A 14574-nucleotide genomic window follows, 5' to 3' on the forward strand; every position below is an offset into this window, starting at 1 on the left:
CAGCTTTTTTTCTCAAAACTTTGTCTTCAAAATAAGGGTGCGTCTTATATTCCGAAAAATACGGTATATATATTTATATAGAAACAAGCGAAGAAGTAGCTCCTTTCCTAGAGTATCTTTACTCCTCTGTCACAATTAATTTCATTTTCCATTCACATAATATTCACACTATAATGAAAGACACAGTATAGTAATCCATATCAAATCTCTCGAATAAATTTATTTTTTCATAAGCAGCCGTCCACTCCCTTTTCACTGCGTATAATCTCTTTAAAACTAAGTATCACTAAATCTTTTGTACTGCATATAAAATTACATTTTAGGTCGACTTTTGACTAGCTTCATCATTCGGCCTAACTGACGAGTTCGGTAATGTACGAAAGGCATCCTCAGCAGTGATTTGTGGTAGACAAAACGTAGTTCTGAAATACTATTTGTACACATCAGCGATTTGAAAATTGCAACGAACAAATTAGGAGGAACGTGGAAACCTATCTGCAGTCTTATAAGATACTTGTCGTTAATAACAGGCCTAAAAGTGTCATTATCATTCAGTAGTTATTTTACAGTTTGACGATATAACTACCATAGTTAGACGAGATTTAACTATTAGTAATATCACATGAAAATATCCTGAATACAACGGTGTAATTCGAAATGATACGAAGATAAAAGCTAAGCCTACATTATTTCATCATCAGATGACATTAAATAGTTACTGACCTATGCATTGGTCTTAAAACGAAATGACAATGTACCAGAAAAACAAAACAAATTAACCAAATAATAATAACACACAAGAGAAGTGAATGTCAGTAACGATCACTTTTATTTTTACTTACAAGTAACTGACATTTATTTTTTATAATGTACTTTTCTAATTCCTAAGTTAATAGTAGTTTAAGCTTATCGCACATTACAGGTACTGCTTGATTTAACAATAGGTCTTGTCTGTCTTTTAGTTTTTCAAAATGGAATGCCGAGCGTTATTTACATACAATTTTCAGGAATTTTCAAATAATAACAAAGTTTCTCTGATTAACAATTTTGAAAAGAAATGGTTATTTTGTTTTTAACAATTTAAAGTACTTTATAAAATGACAACAATCAAACAAACGGCTGAACTAAGTATTCTATGAGACTGAGATTGGATCACGGTGGTGAATTCATTCATTTTTAATTAATACACAATTTTCTAACTATTTATTTTGGAACATCGATCTTTTGATTTCATTAGAATTAAACTGATATTGCTATATCTTTTTATAAGTTTGGCTTCGTATTTTGGTGACTGTAATTTATTTGTTCACTCTTCGCTGTTTCGTTTTGTTTCTCTTCTTACACCTACGCACTGTGTGGGTAACCATCACAAACGTTTCGTTTATTTAACTTAGATATCGCAATTTGACGCAAATGAGAACTTGCTGGTACACAAAACAAAACTATGAAAGAGCTAACAAAATTCTTTCTACTTTTGGTTTGTTATCCCTCTTTCTTCATTAATAGTTTTTTTTGTTCAGTAGTAAAAATTCTGAAAAAAAAAGTATATTTTATAGAAAAAGTTGATGTTCTACTTTTAACATAAAATGTACATTAGACACAAAACGATACCCGAAAAACCTAAGATGAAACTAATTATTTGTATAGCATAAATCATCTTAGGATTTAACACTTATATAAGTGTGTTTATTATTAATTAACCACTAACCTGCACGATCTGTGCTGTGCCAACCATACAGCGATGGAACTCTGAAAATCAGAGTTATAAGCTTTCTAGCTTAACGCTGAGACATTGGGAAGCATTTGTAAAAATAAATAGAATGTTATTTTTTTAAACCATTCTTGTCAAAACATTTAGAGGTGGTCTAGTTGTAGTGATAGAAACCCTTTAAATTCCACACCAAAGTGATAAAACAGTATACAAAACTAATGTTCTAAGTGCTTGACAGTATCAGGATTATTTTTCTACGCCTATGTAGGTTGGCAGCACTAGACTACCAGTTAGTTGTGTTTGAAACTATAATAATATACTTGCTGCAGATGACCAAAGGTCGATCGTGTTTCTGTTTTTAGTTTATTTTCTGTGATATGAATGGGACAAAATACATAGAACACTGTGATCTTTAATGAATACACTTTTTACAGCTCATGTTTTTTTAGTCGAAAACGGAAATGAGAAAGCAAGTTCAAATTTCAGATATTACTGGTGCCAGTTGCAAATGCTGACACTACAGAATTGCCAACCTACACTTGCTTTTAACATTACGACTTGCTAAGTAAGAATTTGAACAGAAAACTAGAAGCATCCGTCCTAAGACAGCAAGAGAGTAAGCAACGAATACAGTACATTTCTGAAAAATTTCCAAAGGAAAAAAATATGGCAAATGGTAAGATATCACAGCCAAGACATAAATAATTCTGTGAATATGCCAAATTCAGAAAACCTTTCAGATTATGTGGTAATGTCTAAAAATAACAAAGCAGGATGAGATTTATTTTTTAACGACAGATGATAAAAATGTGTTTTATATTTTCTACTGCCACTAAATGTTTCAAAGTTTACGAATTTCAAATACATTATCTGTAGCGTAAAAAAAGCGGAGAGAGAAACGAAAACATCTGGTTGCTTATATTTTAAACTTCAACCTCACTTACTAAATGAGACAAAAGTATTAAATGTTATGTAAAAATAACTTATAAGCCTTTATGTTAGTAATAAAAAATGACAGTAAACGGTAGATGTTTTTTTACGCATAACTCAATTATTCCATTACGGATTTCAAATCAGAGGCTTATAAAATTTGGAATATTTCTATCTGCCACATGATCCTCCCAGGAAACATTTTATTCAATATCAAATCAAGTCTGATTTGAAATCCATAATGGAATAATTAGGTGGAATGTGAAAAAATAGAAACGCAGGTTAGTGTGTTTTTATCCCTAATATTAGGCCTACTGGTATCATTGCTTCTCCAGCTTTCGGCCTTTAAAAACCATAATATTTTGTACAAAAAATAAAATAGAATTTCAGATAAATATTTATCTACTATCACTTCTATTCCAGCTGACATGTTTTGACAATGAGCGAAATGTTTCTTGGGTAGTTACATCGGATAGACAAAAAAGAAAAAAGAAAGCTATTTGAATTTGAAATCTGTAATGGATCAATTAGAAGGAATGTGAAAAACGAACTTCTGCAATATATTATGCTTTTTATCATTAATATCAGGCTTACTAGTATTATTGCTTCGCCGACTTTTGGCGTTTAACATAAAATGTTTTAAAAATAAAAACTTTGTTTGGAAATAATTTCCTTTCAAATATTTAATGTAATGATGACTAGAGTGTAAAAAGAATAGTAGTAGTTACTGCCTTATCATTCGCTCTATTTTCATTTCATCGGGAGTGTACGCTCTTAATAGTACAATGGTTAAAGCTCTTTAGCTTAATTAAAGATCTCTAGTTGCTGTATTTTGAAAAAAACAAACTAACTGTAAAATGAAATGCAAAGCAGTAAAAAACAACAAAAAAAGGCAAATGTTCTTTTGGGACTAACCGGTCGTTCTCATTTACTTCATATATATATTTTCATCTTTTTTTTTCACATAATTCTTAAGAATCATGAACCTTTAATACTATATTCTAGTTCGGTACAATTCATAATAGAATTAGTTATGCGCTCAAAAATTAAATGTTCATTGATTCTCAAATTAATATTTTTCATGCCACCTAAAAATTAGTTGTTTTAAATTTTATTTAGTTCGTAAAAGAAAACAGGAAAATGTTGCAAGATTCTGAGTTTCCCTGAAAAAAAGAATAATCTCAACAAGTATTTCTCGTTACTGTCATTTTACACTTAGAAGTACCATATAATTTAACCAACTCAACAATTCGTTTAGGCAACTTTTAATTTAAATTGTTAGCTTACTATACAATGCAAACTTGAAGCTTACGTCATCAACAATATAACAGTATATTTTACCAATAAACATCGTATGTTCTTTGAATAAAATTTTTTTTCGTTTAAAAACACTTATAAATCTACTTTCTACTGATTATTGCACTGTATAATGTATAGCATTATTCGGTTGTTTATTGTTCATTCCTCCAGAATATGTCTTCGGCATATACTATTAAAAAGTTACAATAATTGGCTTTTATTTAATAAAATAGTATTATGATGCTTACATTTTTTGGTATTTGCTTTTTTCTCTCCTTAGATATGCATATTTTTCGAATATTCTGAAAATATGTTACGTTTATTGAATATTCATTCATTTTTTCAATGATTTGCGGATCTTTTAGAATATGAAAAATAAAAACTTTCATCTAGTTTTCATCATAACTTTTTCTAATTACAAAATTATTTCATTTACTCTGAGCTACAGCATTATTTAAAACTTTGTTTTTGTAAGCTCCTTGATAATACAATTCAAATATTTAGAATTTTAAATTTTATGTACTACTACTTTTATCTTTAAATATCATGTAAAATATTATGCAAATCAATAGGCAAGAACATAAAAAATCATCATCATATTAAAAGATGTGCTTAATCTCTAGAAAATACTTAACTTTAGAAATGATGTTAAGAAGAAAGATTTTTGCTTTAGACCACCATATTTTTATTCAACGTTAATAAAGAGAAAACGTCCCTTCATATGGGAACATTCTCTTTGCACATTTTAAACAAGTAAGAACATAAAAAAATAATATCACCTTCATTAGATGGAAGAACTGTCTTATATAATGTTTCCGTGTGTTTCATTTTTGTTGAGTCAAAATTGGTAAGTTCGTTCTTCATAGCTGAAGGAACGGTAGGAAGGTCTTCTTTTTTTGGGCTAGACATGGCGTACTGTAGAACCGAGTTGAAACAATCTAGATAATCATAACGATAAGAAGAGAGGAACATAAAATATATAACACTGACACTAATGCCTGTTCTATGAAAAAATTATACAATTTTGATTTAATTATAAGAAGTCGATATCAAATCATCATTAAGCATTTTAGTGACTTGCAGCAATGATGGTTGTGCAACACTTCTTGTATTAATGACACTAGCACAGAACTGACTTACAGCAGTGCTGCTAGTATATCAGGTGTTTAGTGACACTAGCACAGTACTGACTTACATCAGTGCTGCTTGTACATAAGGTGTTTAGTGACACTAGCACAGTACTGACTTACAGCAGTGTTGCTTGTATATCAGGTGTTTAGTGACACTAGCACAGTACTGATTTACATCAGTGCTGCTTGTATATCAGGTGTTTAGTGACACTAGCACAGTACTGACTTACATCAGTGCTGCTTGTACATAAGGTGTTTAGTGACACTAGCACAGTACTGACTTACAGCAGTGTTACTTGTATATCAGGTGTTTAGTGACACTAGCACAGTACTGATTTACATCAGTGCTGCTTGTATATCAGGTGTTTAGTGACACTAGCACAGTACTGATTTACATCAGTACTGCTTGTATATCAGGTGTTTAGTGACACTAGCACAGTACTGACTTACATCAGTACTGCTTGTATATCAGGTGTTTAGTGGCAATAGCACAGTACTGATTTACATCAGTGCTGCTAGTATATCAGGTGTTTAGTGGCAATAGCACAGTACTGATTTACATCAGTACTGCTTGTATATCAGGTGTTTAGTGACAATAGCACAGTACTGACTTACAGCAGTGCTGCTTGTATATCAGGTGTTTAGTGCCAGTAGCGCTACAATAATAACTTTCATTAGGGTTGGTTATATAGTTCCTCAGGTTATTAGTGTTAGTAGCACAGAAATGACTTGCAGCAGTACTGCTTGTATATCAGGTGTTTAGTGCCAGTAGCACAGAACTGACTTACAGCAGTGCTGCTTGTGTATTTCCTCAGGTTATTAGTGCCAGTATTGGTTTACAGCAGTGTGTTTACTTGGTTATTAGCAGTAACCTATTACTAGATTGCAGTAGAAATGACATTTAATGGTATAACTTCAGTTGTCCAGTGGTAGTAATACAACACTAACTGACAGTAGAGTTGGTTGTTACAAAACATGTAACTGCAAAAACATAGAATAATAATAACAATGATAACTATGGCAAAATTATTCACACCTACAAGGTTTTCTATTTATGGTTCTTTTTAGTTCAGTTAATTCATATTAATTCCACGACCATTAGATATTATGATTTCCACTTCTTCACAAAAAAATGACGTCGAAAATAGTTGTTCATAAAATTAACAAACGACAACACCAAACAAACAAAACACAGGTTTTGTGACAGGTCAAAACGTTTTCTGTGGCAACATATCTTATTTCGGATTTAAATAAATTAAATGCGTTATAGTAAAATAGAAATATATATCGTTCCAGCTGGTGATATAAAATAAACAGTAGAGTAGTATTTGTTTGCATCTGTTTATTGCAATTCTACAAAATGGGCTACCTGCACTCTATTAACTAGGGACACTAGTTTATCACTGCAAAATTAGGGACTGCTAGCAATATCTGCCAGGAACAAGTTTCGTTTGTTTTAAATTCCACGAAAATCTACACGAGGGTTATCTGCGCTAGCCGTCCCTAATTTAGCAGTGTAAGACTAGAGGGAAGGCAACTAGTCATCAACTCCCACCGCCAACTCTTGGGCTACTCTTTTACCAACGAATAGTGAGATTGATAGTCACATTATAACGCCCCCACGGCTGAAAGGGCGCGCATGTTTGGTGTGAAGGGCCTAGCTATATAGGGAGGGTGTAAACGCTGGAGTGGAGGGACTACTGAACTATACTGGAATGATGCATGGATTGAATTTAGTAACTGCATGTGTTTTATACATGCACGCGCATGCAATACATATTGTCTAGTATTTACACGTATATATATACATACAGACTTCACAGTTTAAGCTGTAAAGCCGTATATATTGCTAGCCATATGAATTGTTCAATTTGTATAGATGTATGCATATTTGTTCAATGCAAGTAAAATAAAATGTGTGATAATATAACATGTATACAAATAATCATTTTTAATATTTTTTATAGTTATATTTCCCCCTCCTTCTCTCTCTGTTGGCCATAGTAAGGCCGGTCACTGTTTTGTTGCAGCTGTCCAGATGTCTTCTTAGAGTGACATTCTGTACACTCTACAAGGTCGAAAACTTGTTAATTAAGAATTATGAATTGATTATATTAATATACCTTTATCTCCTCCATTTCTGATGGAATTTGGGTCATGACACTTCTACGACCCTAAACTCTGGTGGGTTGTTGCTGCTGCATACTTTATTTGAAACTAAATATTTTCTAAATCAAATGTGTAGTAAAAAATTTCTGTCTCGCTTTCGGCTAGAATCGCCATCTCCTGCGTGCACGTCACTTCTTATGGTCAGCTACAAGGATGGCTACTCCATCTGCAGTATCTATAAAATTCACAATCACGCAGTGTTGGCTATGATTCAGCACTTACCATCAGTCATTACCGTGATAGCCGATCCGGTGCTCGAAACTGGTCTTGGTGCTATCTTTTAAACTACGGCCTAAAGATTTCTGTAGTGGGAAATAACTTAGACGTTTGTGTAACATGGCCGAAATCGATCGTGTAATGGTAAAAACAAAGAAACTGTGATCCTGTCAGCAGTGTCGTGTCCGAAATGGCAGGAACCCTACACATAAACAAATACTACGCCACATCAGTATAGTTGCAACAGTAAGTTAATAATCGCTATACTACATGTATTATGCCTGCCATATAAACATTAAATTATATCCACCGGCCTGCACGTATTCATAGTGGATTATGAGGTTTCGTATAAACCACAGACTGCATTAAAGCGATTCGGTGTCAACAGTTGTACAGCCACTGTTGTTTGCTAGGTAGTCAAATAAACTTAAAAAACTACCTAACACAATGCACAATGATGCGTTTAGTAATATTGTTAGATTTTATTATAATACTCACGGTATTATTTTTGCGGTAGACTGGCGGAACAATATTAAATAATAATAATGAAGAACATATGGGCGATCCCTATTATGAACCACTACTGTAGTTCATGATACTTAACTATCTGATCAAAAACACCTCAGGTGTGAAAAAAAATATGCGGCCAAAAAAGGATTGAGCGTGTGACTTAAATCAAGATTGGTGCCAAACTGGTAGCTGCACTTAGAGCATTGATAAAAATTTTACAACAAATATTCATTCATTAGTTAGCCAGATCACGTTTTTTGTTCAACTTGAGGCCTAGCTAACTAGGCTGCAAAAATCTTATCAATGTTGTAAGTGTAACTTAAATATTGAAAGTGTACCAGTTTGGCCGCCAATTGGTCGTCTGAAGGCTTATAGTGTTAAAAACCGGGTTTCGATATCTGTGGTGGACACAGCACAGATAACTACCGTGTAGGTTTGTGATTAATAACAACGAAATTATCAAACAAACCACGAGATTTATCATTCATCCCTTCCTTCAGGTTACTTCTTACTCAAACCCAGTTCAGTGGAGTCGATATAGTTCGTGCGCTGCTGTGTTACCCATACAGTATATAACGATGTAACAAGACTTGAACGTTGTTCGTGCGCTGCTTTGTTACCTATACAGTATATAACAATGTAACAAGACCTGAACGTTGTTCGTGCGCTGCTGTGTTACCCATACAGTATATAACGATGTAACAAGACTGAACGTTGTTCGTGCGCTGCTTTGTTACCTATACAGTATATAACAATGTAACAAGACCTGAACGTTGTTCGTGCGCTGCTGTGTTACCCATACAGTATATAACGATGTAACAAGACCTGAACGTTGTTCATGCGCTGCTGTGTTACCCATATAGTATATAACGATGTAACAAGACTTGAACGTTGTTCGTGCGCTGCTGTGTTACCCATACAGTATATAACAATGTAACAAAACCTGAACGTTGTTCGTGCGCTGCTGTGTTACCCATACAGTATATAACAATGTAACAAGACTTGTACGTTGTCCGTGCGCTGCTGTGTTACCCATACAGTATATAACAATGTAACAAGACTTGAACGTTGTTCGTGCGCTGCTGTGTTACCCATACAGTATATAACAATGTAACAAGACTTGTACGTTGTCCGTGCGCTGCTGTGTTACCCATACAGTATATAACAATGTAACAAGACTTGAACGAAAAATTAATTTAGTTTTTAACAAAACGAATGAAGATACACTGCAAAAAGTACATTTTTTATTTTATTCTGATAAACTAACACAAAAACTGAAATAAACACGAACATTCACTTTATCATTAACTTCAAATAGTCTGTAACATTAAAACGTAAAGTAAAAAGATTAGGAGTTATGCTGTAAGATAAACAAAATGCAGAAACACGAGTAAACGAAAGTGTACACGCTCTGAAAGTTGTTAATAAGTTTCTTACTTATGAATATCCATCTATATAAATAAAATAAGTAATTTGTTGCACTTCTGGACTTTAGATAAGAACATTAGGAAACCGGTACACATATAGTTAGAACTAGCACGTGGTTATCATTTAAATAAATAATCACAAAAATCGTGCCAATGTATTGTCCGAGCAAGACTTGTACATGGCGAACGAGATCTGCCCCAGTTACCTGCTGACTGAGCAAGCAATTGGAAAGAAAAAGTTGCTGACATCAATATTAATCAAATAATTGAGTGAGGTCTGATGTATTTGTTGTAATGCGACAGGTATCTCAGAGAAAGCGGATAAACACAAACTAAGAGAAATATTATCCCCTTCGGGTTAATCCACCAGAAACCGGCTGAGACGGATAACACAAAAACTGGATTGTTACTTGTTGGGGGATTAGTCAGTCATAATCGTAATAATGTTAACCTCGTGTTCTAAATTCACAGTCATGGAACTAAACAGTAGACTAAAATTATGAATGATTTCTTTTTCTCGTAAAACAGTGTACGGCAGTGATTAACTATAACGTTACAATATAATTCAGTGATCACACTAAATAAGGGTTTAAAAAGTTCTCTTTCGAATAGGTTAAAATGTGTTTTAATAAAGGTTTTAATTAAATAACTGTTCCAAAATTACTGAACAATATTATATGCATCTGTACGGAAAGGTAGGGTAAGATAGCCACCTTAACTTTGAATGTTGTTTTAACAAATTAAGACGAACGTATGAAAAAGCAAAATGTTTTGAAATAAGCACTGTTTTATTATAAATGTCGTTTCTAGTAAAAATAAAGACATGACATAAACCTTTTGGTTGAATAATGAAAAAAATCTACTTCGTTTAGTTGAGGGCCATTTTACCGATAGGATTGGATGAAAAAGAATCCCTAAGATGGGGTTCAAATTCTCCACTCTAACTCATAACAACTGCAATTTACTACAAATGATGCGTTTAGCAAGATTTAATTCACTTAGGTAAATCATTATGTGTCACGCGGAAGTTGTTCATTATCTAGAACAGTACTACGTGGGTACTAATGAGGGGCAATAAGGAACCTTCTGACTTAAACTTATGGGGAACTTCTTTGGTTTCGGGTAAGACAGCCCTTCTTACCCTAATCTTACCACTCATCTTAAAACAACGCATTTTATAAAAATCAAAAACTGGAACTGTTTCTTTTACGGCATAGTCGTCTGTCTATAATTTCTTATTGTTTGCAATCAACAAAGTGAAATTCCCTAAAATACCTCCTTTGTAACTACAAAAAATCCAAAGAACTTACCATAGGTCAAAGTTGTTAAAAAATTAAGTCGCTCTTTGATAATTATATTTCGACAACATCTATTAGTGTGTTTATGCACGAGTTTAGCGTACAAAACGTGTATACTACTAAAAATCCCAAATTATTGTTTTTAGATCACAGTGGAAGTTCTAAAGTAGACAAGTTACATAACGAGCACACTTTTACTCATAAATAAAACTCAAATTTGGTATTGTGATAAAAAGAAAAACGTGATTAGAAACTAGTCTAGGCCTGGCAGACAAATCCCATTGAAAATATTTGTAAAATGCGGCTTGATATAACGACCAGCCATAGTTTTTAAGCTTAAACTTTAAAGTATCATAGATATAATGCCACTGAGAACACTTGTTTTAAAGCACATCTGTAGGAAAATGTTTCATTTTATGTGAAGGTGTTCAAAGTACTAATGAAAAGATACAGATTTTCACTAATTTATAATCATTCAATATAACATTTAGAGACACAAGTGATTAGTTGATAAAATCAATACTTTGGTATCTGTTATACTTATTCATTTCACTAGCCTACAGGTTTGAAAGAATCAAATATAATTGAGGAAAAGTTGCACACTAATTTAAGGTTTCTTAATTTAATATTTTCTAGTCGTGAGTTAATAAATGATTTATGAAATGCATATCCTAAAACTAGTTACAGTAACTTACTGGTGACTTTTGATAAAATGTAGTAACTTTAATATACTAATCAAATTATGACTAATAGCATAATTAACGTCTCTTTACAAATTATATATTTTTGTTACGTTTTTTAGTGGTATAACTCTTTCAAATATAAATATTAGCATTATAGTACTGAAGTTTCAGTAACTTTTTTTCCTGGACAGATCTATGTTTTATTATCAAATTTACACGCTCCCCAGTGGCACAGCGGTACGTCTGCGGACTTACAACCCTACAACCCGGGTTTCGATACTCGTGGTGGGCAGAGCACAGATATCCCATTGTGTAGCTTTGTGCTTAATTATAAACATATTTAAATTCGGTAATTTCTTAAAAAAGATAACGAGGATGTAGACTTTTAGTAAGGTAAAAATCCATCAAATCACAGTGGTGTAAGAAGGAGTGGGGGTGCTTAGGTAGACATGTATATTTTACAATGAGATTGAAAGTATAAGGAGCTGCTATAAGCTCCAGTGCTGCCAAAGGTAGCTCAATCTAGGAGATCCTTGGGGGGGGCATTCCCCCCAGAAAATTAATTTAATAATATAATTTACAGTTGCTATACAACTTACAAGTCAAATATGTAAAAATAAAGGTACTACAGCATCCCCAGCACCCCCTGTTCCGACGCCTCTGAATTATAAAGCTTATTTACAACCATTTACGACTAGCGAGCGTCAATTAGTTAAATACCAACTATAGATTTATGATGGAACTAACACGGAACGGAGTTATGTTTTCCTTTACTAGTTAAAACACAACAAATAAATTATTTTGGTGATAATAACCACTTTTAGTAGTTTGATAGTTAGAGGCTTTTTGATATGAAGTTTGTATTCAAATCTTGTTGATGAAAACAATATATGAATAGACTGTTCCAATTCGAAGTATTCTTTCTACGCTGTTGAGCTGAATTACTGAAGTTAAACTGCAAATGAAATCTCCAATCCACCATTTTTTAAGACATAGATCAGGATATCACGTACCTGGCGTTATCGAAGATAAACCAAAGACCTGAATTACGATGACCTAAAGAACACTGTTTCAGGTTCTCTCGATGACAACGATTTGATGCCCCCTTTCTTCTTCAAATATCAGACACTCATTCAGTCCTGCCCGACTTCTTCGTTGTGAAACACCACTGTGAGCTAAGTTAAGAAGGGCAGCCACGTATCTTCCGCCTCTTACAGCTTCACTTGTATGACGCGTATATATACAATACTTAACCGGATAGTTCTGCTGTACTGATTTCCTGGCCAACAAAGACAAGTTGTCAGCATGTGTGGACTGAAACCAAACTTAAAACGCGGGGCTGGAACCGGATATAAATAACTTAAGCACCTTCCTTTTACAGATTTTTTGTTCTTAGATATCTCATTTACCCAATTTGTTCATGTCTTTATTTTTTGTTAGATTTTTTTTTTATTATCAATAATAAGTTTGTTTTATATGGAATAATGTTTCTGTCTTGGGTTAAAACATCTTGTATAGGTATACATATATAAAAGTATGGTTTAGTGCTGTTTTTTTAGCTTTCTATATATTTGTAATAAATTGTCGATACTAATAAATCCAACGGAAAATAGTAAATAAATAAATCCAGTTGTCATTACATAAGAAAAAAGAAAACAATAATAACATGAACACATTTCGCATGTTTAACGTTCATATGCACAAAGATCTGAATCAAATCGTTTTGATGAATAACGTTCATATGCACAAAGATCTGAATCAAATCGTTTTGATGAATAACGTTCATATGCACAAAGATCTGAATCAAATCGTTTTGATGAAAGATTACAAGACCAAACAGGAACGTTCTAGTAAACCTGGATAAAGATTTTTACAGTTGTCTCAGTTTAAGTTCTGATAATCTTAAATGTAAACAGTTTTCAGGTTATTCCAAAGTTTATTTTCCTTTGTACTTTTATTGATACAATTTTTATTCACTTTTCATTTTAATACAGGTTTGACATCCAACGCGCCACAGGTCCACGAATCTGTTTTTATTTCAAGTGTCAGGTAACCGTATGTTTTGTTAATCCATGGAGCACCACATAGTAAACATTAAGGTTTATGGATTATTTTAACTACATTGTAATTAAGCTAAACCATTTGATAAGGACTGCATAAGGACTAACGGTTATTCGCTGGAAGGTTAAATTCTGTTGAAGTCTAAGATTATAATATATTCAAGCTGTTATTCAAAGTTATTTCAATCAAATTTACTAGTTTGTTCTCAAAGCAGCCAAATGAAGTTGATTTTCATCTTGTAGTAAAAGAGACATAAAAATGTTTGAAATGTGTGAGTAAAGATGTCAAGCGCTCTGTCAGCGAATGTGTTCAGAGTTTCCAAGATGAATTATCTAAGCCGTGAGAATATATCTGCTAGACGGAAACCAGAATACGAACTTCTCTGTTAGAATAAAGACATTTAGAATGCTGCCTTATTAATCCGTTACATAAATATACTCACTTATTTTAAAATCGCCTTAGGTAGTGATATTCATTCAACAACAACAAAGACAGAATAACGTGTCACTATTCTACTGGTTTAAGAGCGACTAATAATTGATTCTGTATACTAGCCTTTTATCTATTTAACCAGATGGAACATTTCAAATTTTCTCAGTTGTTTTCCTCACTTACTTTAAATAAACAAACCAGTGAATATAAGATGACAAAGAATCTTTTAAATCCTACCAAGATTTTCTTTATTTTTGGGAGGGTGTGTGTGTCGGGGGGGGGGGGGTAAAGATAAAATCTGCTTATAAAGACTTACGACTGTTGGATGTTGATTTAGTATCAGCCAGATCACAGTACTGGATGATGATTTAGCATCAGCCAGACCACACTACTGTATAATGTTGTATTATTTATACATGATACCAAAGTTCAACAAATTATGGTATCTCCCTTGTTCCACGTAAACTTTTAAGATTTGTGTGTGTGGGCGATATGGACATTCTTTGATTAACGTTTTGGAAAAGATGATTGATTGTGTTCCAATAACGTGTTAAAGTTTATCTTCACGAACACATTTATCATTATTTACCCATGCAGGAACTGTCGTTACAACTTAAAACTAATACTAACGTAGTTCATAGTTACATTGCAGGAATAGACAGATATTGATCAAATGGTCTTGTAGATGGTAATGATATATGTTACACT

General features: G+C 33.1%; 1 protein-coding gene across 1 annotated transcript in view; it reads right to left on the bottom strand.

Moving 5' to 3' along the window:
- The window catches only part of LOC106458160 (thymosin beta-like), a 30918-nt gene extending 18315 nt beyond the window's left edge, over positions 1 to 12603 (bottom strand). Inside the window, exons 1-2 of the mRNA XM_013917622.2 lie at positions 12387 to 12603; positions 4720 to 4878 (exon numbers count right to left, since the gene is read on the bottom strand). Coding sequence (XP_013773076.1) covers positions 4720 to 4849 — 130 coding nt within the window. The 5' untranslated portion in view covers positions 4850 to 4878; positions 12387 to 12603. The remainder of the gene's footprint in view (positions 1 to 4719; positions 4879 to 12386) is intronic.
- Between the last annotated feature and the right edge of the window lie 1971 nt (positions 12604 to 14574).

The sequence above is a fragment of the Limulus polyphemus genome, unplaced genomic scaffold (genome assembly GCF_000517525.1).
Source record: "Limulus polyphemus unplaced genomic scaffold, Limulus_polyphemus-2.1.2 Scaffold422, whole genome shotgun sequence".
Taxonomy (NCBI): Eukaryota; Metazoa; Arthropoda; class Merostomata; order Xiphosura; family Limulidae; genus Limulus; species Limulus polyphemus.